This window comes from Aptenodytes forsteri, unplaced genomic scaffold (assembly GCF_000699145.1).
Source record: "Aptenodytes forsteri isolate BGI_AS27 unplaced genomic scaffold, ASM69914v1 Scaffold50, whole genome shotgun sequence".
Classification (NCBI taxonomy): Eukaryota; Metazoa; Chordata; class Aves; order Sphenisciformes; family Spheniscidae; genus Aptenodytes; species Aptenodytes forsteri.
The window spans coordinates 3,219,879-3,236,029 of NW_008795126.1; the positions used below are offsets into that span (position 1 = coordinate 3,219,879).

The window sequence follows — 16,151 nt, forward strand, 5'->3', positions numbered from 1 at the left end:
CTCAAGCTGATTAATTCAGTAGCATGCTGAAGAAGATGAACAAAAAAAGGACTGAAAGCACAGAGAAAGCCAAGCGAACTGCAGTCCAGATGGCAGGTCTCAAGCCCAAGGTGAGAGAACACCAGCTCAGTATATCCACAGGTTACCCTTACACTGTCTGTGCCCTCTCCCCCCAGCCCCTCTGCTCCCTGAGCATCGCCTCCCACTGGCAGCTTTGCCAGCCCAGCTGCCTGCCCAGGCTGGATCTCAGCCCACTTTGACAACTTCTCCTCCCCAGGAGCCCTTTGGGTATCCCCAGCCCACCAGAGAGCCGTTCAGCCCTCCCCAGGAGCAGCAGCTTGCCCACTCGTTACAGCCAGTCTCAGCAGAGCTGGTGAGCTGCCCAGTGGCCAGCTGCCCACTGGCCAGCCCTCCTACACAGTCCAGAGCTTCAGCCTGAGCCGTTAGGGAGGCCCTGCAAGAAACTGCGTTTATCCCCAGCACATGCTGCTCTGGCTCCTCAAACTCATCCTTCACCAGTGCATTCAGGCACCCTACCTATGGCCCAAAGCAGCTGCTGTCATTTGTTATACTCCCTGAAGCAGGATTGTTATCCTGAACCCACCCAAATGCCTGTGTGTTTGCTCACACGAGTCCCCAGTCACCGAGTCTCCTACTGTCCCATAACTTCAGCCACCCACGCTAATGCTTTTACTCCTTATCAGGGTAAGCCAGGACCCAAATATCCTAGCCCTGATCCACAGCATATATGCATTCAGTTCACCCTACTGCTTCCTACTTACACACTCTTGATGTATCTTCTCTCAGCAATAAAACTCTCCCAACAGTGATCCCTCACCATTTTTCTCCTTATCATCCTATTTTGAAAAAGCAGACTAAATGCCTGCTGGAGATTGCAATTACACAAACACGAGTGCACAGACTCAGCGTCCCAAGCAGTAGTTTGACGCTCTAAAACCTACCAACCCCCTAAGGGTTAACAAAACCACTCAATCGCAAGTCAAAAAGGAATTAACTTTTATCTCCACTCAGTGCACAGGATGCCAGTGCCACTGTCACTAAATGCAAGAGTTTACAGAGCTCCTAAGACAAAAGAAGGAAGGATGCATTTAAGCTGGACAACAACAAAGGATTTTCAACCCCCCCCAGAGCTTCCAAAAAGTGAGCCCTGTAACAGCAGCAAGAGGAAAAGAGAGCAACCAGAAGGTATTAGAAGTCAAAGCCCAGCAAGTCCCTTCGCTTTGACAGACAGCAGCAGCGGGGCTTTAGCACCTCCGTGTTTTTAAGGCTGGGTGTTTTTTCCTCTGCTTTCTGGCAGAGGGGGATCTATTACGTTTAATAAGAGAAAGGCTACATAGCAAGTCACTAACAGAGTATTACACATCTATCAAGAGAGTACAGGGAAGGGAACCTTTTGCAAGGTCTGATTTTATTTTCCTCCTTTTTCCCCCCTCCTCTTTTTTTTTTTTTTTTTTAAAAAAAAAGCAATAAATAATGTGAGCTGCCTATAACAACCTATAAGCCTACTACCCAGCAAAAGCCACAGAGGAAAGAGGCAAATCAAAGTTGCAGCATTTGATATGACAGAAAATACTGCTGCTGCAGCTGCTACCGAAACACTTGAAAGATTCCCCCTACTACCCTTCCTGAAGGGAAACACAACAAATTTACTGTGTGATATATAGCATTTTTTAATTGTAAATCAAGGAACTATGAGATTCTACATTCCTAGCAACTGGCTTACAGCAGAGATCTTGCATCTTTCAACAGTAATTCAAGCAATGTATAATTACTCAGAAATCAGACCTGAATTACAAATACTTTCAAATCCAAATGCACAAGAGAAGGAAGGTGAAAGAAAATAAGGAAAAAACCACACATTTCTTACCTGGGACAGCAGAAAGGACAGAGTAAGTTGAGTTTTGTGCTGCATTTTGCCAGACTAGAAGGTACCAGAGGCTTTTTCATTCATGCACTCGGCTGCACTGAGCATATTTTCACTGTGAAACAGCCTTTGAGAAGAGACTCTGCCTTGAGAGCCAGCCAACTTCCCAAATAGATCAGCAGCATCATCACTAAAGCATTGGATAGAGTCTGATGACCAGAACCAATGGCTTTACAAGGATGATTTCTTCACAAAGCATCCCCATTTTGCATCACACATATTGGGCAAGCACCTCTCACAAACACAGCACCTTTAGAAAGCATTTTGCTTTGGTGTATTTGCGTGTTTAGTTTCAGTCTAACAAATCATGCCTTACAGATCTCAATAGTATTTTCCCTTTTACAGAATGGAATTGCACAGAGAGAAATAAGAGCAACTCTGAGCACCGCTGCAAAGATATTCTCTTTATTAAAATGTTAATAAGGTATGCTTTATTTTCAATAAATCAAAAAAATGACCACTGCAGTTTTAGTTACTTCCAAGCCTTAGATGAAGAACACAGTGAAATTTTTCAGTGTAGCAGAAATACAGATTATATTTTGTGTTTTCCCCTCAATCTCACAAATCACAACGAAGACAGATCAATTCTAGCCTGCAGAAAAAAATCCATCATAAGGCAATAGATTTTATTAACTGCTCAGGTAATGACAGAACTGGCTTTTGATTCAATGAACTTGAATCTAGGACAAAGTTTCAAAGGTGCATGCCCTTCAATTACAAAAACTTTTCCTGTTTGGAAGAGGGGACCTGATGTTTCAGGAACCTACTATCTCTGGATTGGTTATGTTGCAACCCAGCAAGTAATACCAGGCAGATGGACCAAAGATTATGAACAAATTCCCCCATTTGAATTTCCAGCTCCACCTCCCTTGCCACTCCCCATTATCACAACAGTCCAGTCCTTTTTTGACTTGTCTTCTTGCAGTTGTCAGGGTTATTTAGCAGTACCCTTCCCCCATTTTCAGTAGGGTCAAAAGTCTCCTCAGCTCTCATGCCTGACACTTTTCTCTTGCTTGCTTGCTCATCCAGAGTCAGCTGCCACCACTTTCTGCTCTGCCCCACCACAGGTGCCTGCTGCACCAGCAGAGACATAGGGAGAGGAAGGCAGGTAGGAAGGGATACACATTCAAAGGAGCTGCCAACCACTTTGGGTTCCTCGGCATCGGCAGGAGCTTCCTGCCATAAATAATGTTGTTTGATAGCTTCCCCAACCACTGCTAGTCCACTGCTCGCAGCTCACATCTTCCTTTACTTACACACTGGACTAAAACTGAGGGAAAACACCGTCCTTCCAAGTCTAAGCCCTCACACGCAGCAACAACTCTGCTCCAGTACCTTCATCACACATGATATATAAATTAATACTCAAGCTGTATCAGAATTCAAACCAAACCAGCAGGAACTACCAGTAGCAATTATAATGCTCTATATAACTGCAAAAGGTTCTGCCTTTTTTCAGGCAGAAAGCCAAGCTTAGCAGGGTAAAAAAAAAAAAACAAAAAAACACAAAAACTTAGAGCTCTTTATGATTAAGTGAGAGATCATCCCCCATTGCTCCTTCAAGGTCCCAGCTTTCCACCAAGTGTAAGTCCCAGCCTTAAGAGAAGCACCTCAGAAATTTATAAACAAGGCTGTGGTGTCTTCATAGGAGATAGCCTGCAGGCAACAACACCAGCTGTACCACAGTATGCACGGCCTGTGTATGGGAGCACTGGGATTTGGACAGTCTCTTAAACCCCACAAACAGGGGCCAAACAACTGAACGAGTTACCAGACCAACCAGAAGTAGGTGGTGGCTGAAAGAAACAAAGGCATATCTGCATCCTGTTTCACAGGAAAGGGACTCATTTTAAAAAAAAAAAAAAAAAACAACCCAAAATAAAAAAAAAAAAAAATCAAGTCATGGGGTAGATGATTCACTCCAAGATAATGCTTGCAGTAACATGAGATTTGAGCCAATATGAGCAACTAATTTCTGCACAAGAATAGTTATGGGGCCACTCCACCACCCCACAAAGGGGGCAGAGAGGGGAACAAGGAGTTTGAGGTCTTCCTTATGCTCCCACAGCCATAAGGAGCAGAGCTGGACCTGCTACCATGGCCTCCCTCCTCACCACGGAGGGGCCAGGCATCATAGCACGGCCCAGTGCAGGGCCTGCCTCCCTGAGCAGCCCTACCCAGGCCTCCAGCCTTTCACAGCTAAAGGCAACCACATACCACAGCCCTTTGCCTCCAGAAACAGCAACTATCCTCTAATAGCAATGAAAAAGAACATTGTTTAAAAAAAACTAATTCACTAACCTTTTACCTCCAGTCCCACAACAGCCTGTCCCTGCTGCTACAGCCTGTCCCTCTTGCCTTGGCCCTCTGCTCACAGCTGCTCCTATTTGTCCCCTGGCGGGGTAATTAATCACTCCTGCAGTGGCAATTAACAGCTCCCAGGGTTTAACCGTTCACAGGCTGCTGCCAAGCCCAGCCCCAGCATGGTGCAACCTGTGTGAGGCAGCCGTGTCCTTCCCTAGCACTCACCCACACAGGGCCTGGCTGCCTTTGGGAAATGGCCTTTTTAGCATTGCTCACGTGAGGTAAAATCCAGCGCAGAGCAGCCCTGGATGCTGAGGTGGGGTTAACTGGGTTTAACGGAGGCTTCCAGCAGCGGGAGGTGGGCAGCTGCTGTAAATCAGCCCCTAAGGCCCAGGACAAGGGTTTGGCCCCCCTTGCAGGTGGGCTCCCACCGGGGCTGTATGTACTGGGGTCAGGAGCAGAGATTTTTCTGCTAATTAGATTATTAATAAAAAGCTGGTAGGTTATTAATTAGAAATTAAGAGTTGGTCCCTCAGTCCTTCTCAGCCTTAGGTGACAGGAGGAGGTTCAAACTCCGTAAAACATCTCTAAGGACCAGGCTAGGAGGCAAGGCTCCAAATGATGAAGGATGGTCGCTCTCTAATCCTCCCCTTGAAGCAATTTTACTGCACAAATGAAACACGAAGTTGTGGGGCCATGGAGCAACAGCAACAGAAATAACAGCCTCAGGTTTAGGGCATGGTCAGAGGAGAGGCTCCAGGGTTCAGGCCTTCCCTTTTAGGCCAAGCTGTGCTTCTCTTACCCACTGCCTGCTGATGTAAAATGTGTAGTAAGTTTGAGCAATGACTGAGAGGGGTCTTGGTTTGTGAGCAAAGAAAGGTCCTGCCGAGACCTTTTCTAGATCCAAGCCTACATTAACTGATAGGTGTAACACATGTTCTGCAGTCTTTAGATACAAGATGCCATAATTTTCACTTACAAAATCTTGGGCAACTTGACACTTCAGCTCACTGTCTCTCCATGACGTACTCTGGCAGTAGAGGCCAAGGCTGAGCTGAGGCTAATATGAACAGTATTAATTGCCTGCAACACATAAGGTGTTGTCAGAGAGAGACCCATTAGCAGACGAGGGAGTGACTGTATGCTGCCAGAAATGCCTTTTGACCTTTGGAAGATTTGCCCTGACTATTTTGTAAGAGCTGAGGATTAGTTGCCTTGAATCTATCAGAAGGACAAGGTAAGTTTAATTTCACATTAAAATGAGTCACATAAGAAACCTGGATGCAAGAGAGAGGGACTAATTTCCCCTGACATAGTACTGGCAATTTGTATACTCCTGGCTCCTACACCACACTGCAGTTTCTGACTCCTTCAAGCTTGGAAAAAGGTTTTAGCACTGAGCAGCAACCAGGAGTGTGTGAGCTTGAGTGGCACGTCTCTAGGACAGAAGGGACAAAAAGGGCACACCCCCAATATGGCAGCATAACACAGTCCAAGACAACTCAATCCTCATCAGATCAGCATCTGCCCCTAAAGGACAGGTATAGTTGAATTTCTTTTAGGGCAGATGGGCCAAGTACATAGTGGAACAAATTCAGTCAAGCAAATTAATTCAAAGAGTAAGTTTAGCTGCAGTGTATTTGACATTGCCCTTATTATTAGGAAAAAACCATGCAGGTGAGGGCTTTCTGAAATCCTACTGCATTCACTCTGAGAACAGCCAGAGAACAGAAGAAAGCAAGCTTGACCTTCTGTGTCCATTGGGTTTGGCACGTCACCCTCCTGCTATGCCTGCAGAGCCACCACCACTATCTGAGGATAAGAAGTTGTAGTAAATGTACCTGGCCAGAGCTGGAATCTGTAGCAGGAGTGAAATCCCATCTTCCTGCCTGAGGTTCTCCAGCAGGAAGAAATGAAGCAACTGGCTGCAATAATGTTTTATTCTGGAGGACAGAGATTCGGAAGACTGCAGTAGAGTTGATTTAGTGAAGAGTTAAGGAATGTGTTTCCAGGCACTGTGGTTTTCTGCTTCACAGTTCTGCCAAAATAGGTTTGGGTAGGGATTCTCAGGCTTAGTGCAGCTGAAGTTTCTTTAAGAAAGATTCGCAAAAACACCAAAAGAAGAGTTTTGCAGTTTGAAAGTGAGCCCACAGCTTTTCATTATGTACCCAACCCACTATGTCCATAATACCTTAAACTCCTACCGGTATTTCTTACACTAGGAGCTTTTTGGAAACAGAAAGTTTGGCATTAGTGCAGCTTTCTCTAAAACCTGTGGGACTGCTGAACGCTTTGTCTACTGTTCCCAGCCCGATAGGATTGTAAACAGGTTTTGTTTTCTTACTTGCTAACAGGCAAGTCACAGGCAACTAGAACAAACTGATACTTCAGTGAAAAGAAATAGGGTGTGTTTCATTGTCAGAAAAGGACAAAAAACAGTTGGTGAGTCAAACAAGAATCTTAAATTTTAGGAAAATCCTTAAGAGACCATCACACCCTTTTCTCTCCAAATAATAATAATCCCTGTTTATCATGACCACAGGACCCATTTCTTCAATTCTTAAAGCAAAAAACCCTATTACTTTTTGGTTTTGCATCCCTGAGCCCTTTAAGCATAAAAAAAATGTATGTTCAACTTCTAAAATTGAGGTATTGTAAAGCATTCTAGACTGATAATTTGCAATGCTGTACATCTAATCTTCTAATCCTTACTTGAACCAGAATCAAGCTGTTCCTTAATTCACCCTTCATCTGAACTAAGCTGGGGAAGGAGCGAGAAGAGCCTCAGGTATATGGCGGTAGGGTGCTCAACAGCATCTGCTTCATGGAAAGGAGTTTGTTTCTATGTGTTGAAGGAGCTCCTGCTCCTCAGCTGACCTCCAGCATCTAAGTCTGTTTTCTGGAGCGGTGGCAGGTGTTTTCCCATATCTGTTATGGACTTGTGCCTTTCAGCTGAATCGTAGCAATTGAGCTTGCACTGTGGGCTTGTCCCGACTGTGAAGCTGCCAGGCACTTTGGTTTAGCGCTAGTCTGCAGTAATTCAATCATTTGCAATCCTACACCCATACCCATGGGCAGGTAGTTGAATTCTGGCCCTCTGTTTACCTACTTTTCAGTAATACAAAGTTACCTCACATGCATTAGCATATTTGTCCTCCCCAAAGCATAGGGATATAGCAAAATATTCCTGCAGTGTTTCAGAAGAAGGAAAACTGAGGCATAGGATGCAAAGGGACCTGATTAAGATCATAAAGGTGGTCAAACACAGAGCTAAAAATTGGACTGCTTGCTAAATGCCTTAGGCACTGGCCCTTCCGTCTATTGAAAGAACCCATCAGCCTTCCTGGGGGACCTGTGAGCTTCCTCTGTTATTGTGCAAAACCAAAGCTGAAACACAGTTTAATTTAAAAAGTCTTCATTGGCTGGGCTATCTGTTTCCGTTCCCCACATGTGCCTCTCCCTCCTCGTTTCAACACCACTCCTCCTTTGCCCTCCCCCCATATGTATGATTGTATCTGGTCTAAATACAGGTGTTCTGGAAGCAATTACAGTTCCGTTGGAGCAGAATATGACGCATGGTAGCTCATTAGTGATTTGCTTGTATTAAGGGAATGACTCCTTGTTTCCCTTCTGACCTCACCTATTGTCTAGGAAATGAATGGATCTAGGAGTGAGAAAATTTGTTTTGGCAATGGGATCTGTATTTTCCAAGGCCCTGTTATACTGAATTCTGCCCATAAATACAAATCAGAATAATTAATCAAATAAATACACAAAAGAACTTATCATTCCCTATTTTGGTAGCAACTATACAAAGTGAAAGTCATTATTTAAAAATTCACTGTGCAAGTTTATTAGAAAAGTTACTCTTTTATACATTAAAAAAATAACATTTCCACAGGAAACAGGAGAAAAAGCAAGTTGTCACTGTCAGAGGGTCTTCTAAGATGTATCCAAACTCAAGATATTCATCAAGAGTTATGGGAAAGTTAATACTGCAGGAATAAATTAACCACAGAATTTTAATGGCTTTATTGTGTGACAGGTTCTAAAGCTCAACCAAATATCAGCTAGGAAATTCAAATGTGAGAGGTATGCTCTTAATTCCCACAGTTATGTTTTTTTTAAAAATCCCTTCTTATTATACAAGGGTCATTTAAAATACTCTACCATGAATATACAGCTTACTTATGGGTAGCACATTTCACCATTCTTATCCAGCCAGAAGCCAACTTAATCTTTCACCTTTTCACAGAGGAACAGCAGATGCATAGGTGTATTTTAGGGGGAATAAAATAGTTGAGAGAGAGAGGGAGAATGTCTTTGAGTATCCCTGTGCACAGGACTTTAGCTGACACATAGGCCCAGAGCTGTTAAACCTCCTAACTTTGGGCATAGCTGCTTGCACGGTATGTGTTAAGGGAGTGGTGCACTGCTCTGTTTCGTGTTATTTTCAGCTACTGTGTTTGCACTGGCCAGTGGAGCTCTGTATTTCACATACATTACATTATGTATGTGTTGTAATGTACCATTACAATAAAGACGTGGTTGCAAAGCCCCTCCATCCAAACCACAATTGTATCTGCCCTGGGCATGGCAGCAACCAAACTGTCTTGGGTTAAAAACGGGGTCAGATACTAGGGGGTTGTGTCCTAACAGCTGCTCCAGCAGGAAGACATGGTTGTGGGAAAAGAGACTTGAGCAAAACCTCCCTTATAGAATGAAAAGACACATTTACGACCTGACCTGGAAGAACAGGCTGAGCAGCCTGAGCTCGGTTACAGGGGTAAGCTTAGGGTGAGCTAAGGGATATCCTTGTCCTGCTGAACTCAAAATGCCGCAGATTTCAGCTGCATCAAGATTTCACCCTCCGCCCTTAAACTCTTTCTTCCCCATTTATATTCACAACCTTTTCTCTATGCAACTGTCATGGCTTTTAGGCAGATAAAGATCTTACATGCTTCTCAAGGGTGTCATACGCTATTTAGTATTTTCCCTCTGGTATCAGCACCTGTTAAGCGTGGAAATAAAGTGATTAGTCTTACATGTTTGGCTTCAAAAATTGATTTTAGGATACATTTCCTTATCATTAGATTTGCCAACTTAAAATAACGATATCCTCTTCAATGATAAGTTTTCTCAGTCTTGAAAAGTAGGAACTACATTGGGAAATTTTCTGGATTTCCCTTCTCATGGTATTTTCTATACCTATCAAACTATTTGTGACAAAGGTGTCTGATATTATGTAGCCTTAGAGGAAATTTGTCTCTGCAGATCTAGACATGACTTAAGAAAAAAAGTCCTCGTGGTGCAGGGGAAAAAAATTAACATTTGAAAATTGAAGGTTCTTTAAATAACCAGAAAGCTGTTTTATTTGGTTTTTTAAGTCTGAAAATAACCCGGTACTTTAATCAACCTAAATAGGCCTGATGATCAGGTTGGATAAAAAGTAGCACTATACTACTATGCAATTACTTCAGACCTAAGCTAGTGGCATCTCAAAGAGCAGCTAAGACCAACTAGGTTCGGTTTTAATAGGTCATTAATTACCTTTAAATTAGCTGAGTATTCCATTGTAACAATGTATGCAAGTATTTATAGAGACATTATTAGTGAGCATATTGAAATGAATGTACGTCCATACAGAACTCAACCTAAACCACGGGATCCTTTCTGCCCTCCTGCATCCAGGAGGTGCATTGCGGCTGATGCATCTTCAAGTTTCAGCTCCTCAAGGAGGAATACCTCTCAAACAAACTACTCTGAATACACCAAAACCATCTGATTCTTACACTGCTTCTTTACATGCCTTTGAAATATTGTATACTATGCACGAATGCTTGGTTCATCATGTATCTTAAGATGTCTTTGTATTCCATTGTTTGCCTTCAATTTTGTATCTTTCCTATGTAAAATTCATTAAGCCTTTGTAAATATGAGGAAAAAATCTGTTCCTTTTGCTTTCTCCCTCGGGATTCTAGAAGGTTACCTCGCCTCATGCTTGGCCGTAATATCTCTCTCGGGCTTAATTTTTAATGCGTGCAGTACTCCAAGGAAGAGGCAGTCTGGGGTGTTTTACTAGGCTCAGCCTCGAAGTGAAACAAATAATTTCTTTGGAATTGATGGAATTGGATCCTCTAGCACTAGAACAAAATATTCTCATATTATCTTGCCTTGCTCAGGTTGTGACATTAAAATTACCTGCTTTTTGCTGAGTGGGCCTCTCAGAGGAGGTGAAAACAGATTGCAGTGGGTCATTCTGGAGCTCTGAGGCATCACATAGCTCTTGTACTGAAGTCCCTTGTCAGCTGCTCGTGACCTGGAGCGTGGGTTGGAAATTTGCTTTCATTGATGCAGGAAGAAAGCACTTAACTTGGAGGAATGGAATGCTGTGAGAATGACCCACATCTGGGTATTTAATTCCCGATTTTTTCCTATGTTTAAAATCAAAATAGGACTTTGGTAAAACTAAGAAATCCTACTGGCCATGCTTGATAAAAACTAGCGCTGCATACTCTCATGCATGCCATACAGCCAGTATCAGCTGGTCGTCAGTCTCCTGGGAGCTGCAATCAACTGGCATATATTAGAGCAGCTTTGGGCATGTTCTACTTTAAACTGAACCCAGCACAGACAAGCCAGTAGATCAAAGAAGCCACAGTCAGCTCCACAATACCTTTTTTCCTTACTCTGCGGTTAACAACATCAGATCAGGAAATCCCCTGAGCTGCAAATAAGTTGGAAGCTGGAAAAGCACTCAGGGGAAAGATCATCTGAGAGTGGCTTGTTCCTGCTCTTTCTTAGGCATCTGTTTATAGCCACTGTTGCTGTTGGTCTCCTCTGAGACGCGTGTAAATGCATTCCTAAAAAACTTTAAAAGAATGCCTAAGAAGGCGAGGGGGCACAGCAAAAGGAAGTGAGGTGGTGGAGATACTGGTGTAGTGGTACCTGTATAGCAGTGATGATGCTGGTAGATGTTGTCGTCTCAGATAAGAAGGCAGGATCAGCTCTTGCAGGCAGCAGGCCCTTCCCACGGAAGAGCAGGAGGTGGGTAGGCTGACCCTTCTCACTCTGCTGGTGGTCATAATTTTGCTCTTTTCCTTTTTTTTTAATCAGAGGAAAGGGTCCTTTTGTCCTCTCCCATCAGTGCAGCTAATACAGGCAGCTTGCTGCACAGGGGGAAAATGAAAGGGTCTGCACAGCTGCAAGGCAGGGACTGTGCCTTGCCAACGGAAAGCCATGTCCCTGTCAGGATGCCATTAGTCCAAGTAATGCAGGTGAGATGGATGGAGCCAGTGCAGCTGTTCTTGTGTTAGGTACTAAACAGATCTTAGTAAGAAAAAAAAAAACCAAAACACAAGAAATAAGAATTATTTTGCAGTACTAGAAGTATTCTATAGAAACAGAGGTATTTTCTACAAAGCAATTTTTTTCCTCATTTAGAGAATAAAAGTAACATTTTTCTGAGAGCAGTTTAAATCTGGTGAAACCAAAACCGTTTTCTGAGAGATTCCTCACAGTGATCAATGTCTGGTTCCAAAAAGTGGCCAATATGAGCTCCTAAAACCAATGTACTACATCCCGTGGTACACAGACTGTCCAGCTTCAGCCCTAGGGAAAGCAGCTTCTATGCATTACTGTTTGGGGATGCAGCAAAGATGCTGAAAGGTGCCAGTTTTCCACTTTTCAGCAGGTCTCAAGAAGATTCAATAGCATCAAGGCAACAAGAACTCTTATCAGAAATCTCAGGTGAAAGTGTCTCGAGTAGACAGCCTGGAATGGCCTGGGTGGGTGGCACAGCATGGGGACAGTCCCTGGGTCTCTTCCTGAGGTCTAAACTACTCTGGGAGCAAAGGGAGTGAGCTGTTTGTCAAGTCTGTCCCACCCTTCCTGGGAGCCCAGCACATGCAGGGTGCTGCAAGGACATTTCATAATAAATCATATAGCTTAAGGTATTGGCTCTGTGCCTGAAACCCAGCCTACTCAAGAGAAATGCACAGATTTTATGCCATGGCAAAGGAGAAATTGTTTTTTCAAGCTTTCTGCATCTTTTTATATCTTATTTGTATTTCTTCCCTTTAAGTAAAGAGGGATTAAAATAAAACTCCAGACCAGAATGTACAAACTAAAATACAGCTTTATTTTTGGAAAAGAGATTGTGGGAATGCTGACTCAGCTATCAGAATCAGCGCTTCCCTGATTTCCCTTGCTTTGAGACCAGAATTTCAGTATAGTGAGATACACTGAAATGAAGGAGCATAGATGAGTTTGCTAGCCAGTGGGTAGGAGGTGCACCTGGGGTGGGGAAGGTTTCCTGGGGTAGGAAAGGTGGTTCAATGAAAGCAATTAAGGTAATTAACTCTTTCGGTCTATTAAACTCTGAAAGCCAGAGATATAAAGTAATAGCAATCAAATGTTATTAAACATGCCAAGTGTCTTAACAGATAATCATATACAATCAGCTCCAATAATAAGAAATAACATTTACTTATGATTAGATCCAAGTCAAAACAGTCAAAACAGATGCAAAAAGAGCTAGTAAACTCAGCAGAAAAAATCTTCAGGATATCTACTTATGTCAAGATCTAATAGAGCTTACTAAGTAAGTAAGTTGACTAAAAAGCAATAAAAGCTGGTCTCTGAAGTAAGCAATCCGCTTGTATGCTCTTTGGGAAATGTTATTATATATCTATATAACACCATTTCAAAACATGTAGTTATAATGTTGCCACGGTGCCATCAGCCTTAAAGTAGAAAACAATAGTTGTTGAAGAACTTCCTGAAGAACAGCTTTTAAGCCTGGAAAGCAGAGAAGAGATAGGTTTAATTACAGACCAAGTTAAGAAGGAAGAAAATAACGAAACAGAATTCCAATGTAGATAGAATGCTGTTTCAACATTTAAAAACAGTTGCAAAGAATAGCTGCAGACAATGTTTCAGCTTCATATTTTATTCAAAAGATGTCAGCACATAAATTAGCAGCCCTATTCTACCATGACAGGATATTGGATCACTAATACAGAAGAAGTAAATACTAGCAATATTTTCTGCTTAATGAGCAGGAGTGAATAGAGGGACATTTGTTGATCAGTAACTTCAATCACCTTTAGATAAATGTTGTCTTTGTGCAGGTATGCATCCAGCTAACATGTGAGTTGATCCAGGGTTTTGTAGCTTTGAGCTGAAGTGGAAGAGAGAAAGCTATGTACCGACCAAGGCTGTAGTGAAAGTAGAACTGAACTCGGGCTCCTTAGAGCCTGTTTTTCCAACCAGTTAAAAAAAAGTATAGTTTCTCCCTACAAACTCTGCTTCACTGTGAACTCTTCTGCACAGTGTCATTACTTGGATGATGATGCAAAAACAGAAGCAGGAAAATGTGTAATATTTAAACCACAACATTCAGTTCTGACCTAATATTGCTGGTGTATTGGACAGATTTAAAATACTGGGGTTTGGGGAGTCAATTTTCCAATGGAGTTTTGGATTAAGCTGCCAACTCTGTGTGAGCTGATGTGACAGTGTCCAGAACCACGGCCTCCTTCAGCCATCTCTCTCCAGCATAATCCAGACCTGCAGCAGAAAGCAAACTGGCTTCTGACTGCCTGCTGCTGCTTTCATGCAAAACACTTGCAGACCATAAACCTCATAACAAGAATAGACAAAACTGACTTGCACACTGAGGAAAAAGCCCTGGAGGTCTAACTGTGCCTGCTGGTGACACTTGCCCTAACTGGAAACTGCGTTTCTATGGATTAACCACCAAGGAGTAAGGAGGCAGAGCACTAATACATCCTGAGGGCATTGATTAAAGAAATCAATGCTGTCACATATTTATGCCAGATTTTGTTTCTTGGCATACCTCTTATTTTACGGTTCTGTGGTTACACAAAAGCCTCGTGAGACATTGCTGCTTCAAACACCCACTGCTGAACACGAATTTTGCCTGAGTTCATGTGGTTTCATGGGTTTAGCAGCAGTGAGTTCAGTCAAGCTTAGCTCCTTGCTCTTCCAGTTTGTAGGGAATTTATCCCAAACCATTTCTTCCACGCCAAGAAATACATTAACCTTAGTCAGCAAGTAAGATGCTGTCAGAGATGACAGGTTGCCTCGTTTCTTACTCTTTGCTACAAAACAAGCAGCATGAAAACACATTTAGGCTGATACATTTTTCAGGCCTTTTACAATATGTACGCAGCTGCTTCAGTTGACAGAACTATCCAAGTATTATAAAGCATCTAAACATCGCATCTTTATCTCCATCCTGGACTAGCAGGCAAAAAATATTTTTATTCCCCACCAGAGACTTGAGCAGGTGCTATTTGTCTACAGTTAACGTCTTCTACAGAAGTTCTTTCTTACCTTCTGAATTTGCTTTAGGCAATTCATAACTTCAGCATAAATGGTCAATTCATAGCATTGACCATTACTCGCGTGAGTAATGCAGACGAGCTGGTTTCACAGAATATTTTGTTTCCTTTTACACAGAAACTAAAAGGGCTCCTGGATTTCATACCTATGAACATAACTCTTCATCAGGGAAGTTCAGGCAAGAGACAGGCTTTACTAGTGATTTTGGTAGGAACTGCACCACAGCTGATGCTTTGCATTTCTTGAGAGGAGATTCCCTTGATATCCAGATGAACAGAACCAGACAGACGATGTACAATAGCACCATCTGGTGACTCCCAATAATCTTACTGTTGCCCCCAATTCCCAAAGACGGGATCCATTACAAAAAGAAAGAAGAATAAGAATATACATATTTGTAAAAAGCAGCAGGATTCAGTAAGATATTAAGTTAAAGAGCCGGTCACCTCCATATGTGTGCAATTTTCATATTGCATGAAGTGGTAACAGCAAAGGAAATGGTTCGTAAAGGATTTGGGGAGTCTGTTTTTAGTTAAACACTGTGTGATTTTCCATCCCTATTCTAACAGATTCCCAAAATATTCAAAAATCCACCCAAGCCCCAAGAAAAATATACTTGGTTAATATTTAATAACAAAGTATTCTGCACCTATGCAATTCAAATTAATTGGATCATGTTTGTGCTTTCATTGTAACTTACTTGGGCTGAAGATTGTTTCCTGTAGATGAATCTGCAGCCTCTGGGTGGAAGGGGCAGATCTGGGAACACTGTTTTGTGGGGTCTCTGGGAGTCAATGACACAATCATGAATACTGGTGAAATAATTACAGAATTATTTCCTTCTGAGCATCACCAGGAAAGATATCCTTAATGGCTTTAATAAGTCTTCCAAATTCTTTAGTTTCATTTATTTCCTTGCTGGCCTAGCCCAATCTATGAGCTGATTTTTGTAAACACTGCATTACCCAAACCCAATTTTCTGCTGTGTATGGGTGCTGCATGTGATTAGAGACAACATCTAGGCAATAAGTTGATGCTTCGGTGACAGTCTATCTGCTGAAACAGGAAAGACTGAAAGGTCTTCTGTAGAGCACAGGAGATCCATGAAAAAGTCAAGGAGCTTCTTTGCATAGTTATGTAGTTGGTTATCATTTAAAAAAGAGTTCCAGGAGAAATATTGAAGAAAAAGGTTCAACTTGCTGTGACTGCAGCTGTGTTTATCTTCTTCTAACAAAAATGTGGAATAGTTGAGCACAATAAAAATTTCTGCAGAGCTAAAGCCAAAGAAGGCTTGGGAATTTAAGTAGCAGTCCTGGAGCTGATGAGAAGTCACTGGAGAGTGAAGCCAGTAATTACAGGGTCATTGTATGTCTCATGGGTCTGAATGATACCCTTAATGCATTTTTCTGCTGCACATGGATCCCAAAAGATTTCCATTTCTCTATTCAAGTCAGATTGGGTGTGAGTGTGGTGCTGTACTGTGAATCCTTCACTGACAGCACTGCATGATTTTACCTTGGCTAGAAATGGTCTC

At 42.5% G+C, this 16,151-nt stretch overlaps 1 protein-coding gene across 2 annotated transcripts in view; it reads right to left on the minus strand.

Moving 5' to 3' along the window:
* The window catches only part of CDH13 (cadherin 13), a 550,600-nt gene extending 548,573 nt beyond the window's left edge, over nucleotides 1-2,027 (minus strand). For both annotated transcript variants that reach the window (XM_009277294.1, XM_019471535.1), the window contains exon 1: nucleotides 1,889-2,027. In XM_009277294.1, the coding sequence (XP_009275569.1) occupies nucleotides 1,889-1,933 (45 nt within the window). In that variant the 5' untranslated portion in view covers nucleotides 1,934-2,027. The remainder of the gene's footprint in view (nucleotides 1-1,888) is intronic.
* Nucleotides 2,028-16,151: the final 14,124 nt, after the last annotated feature.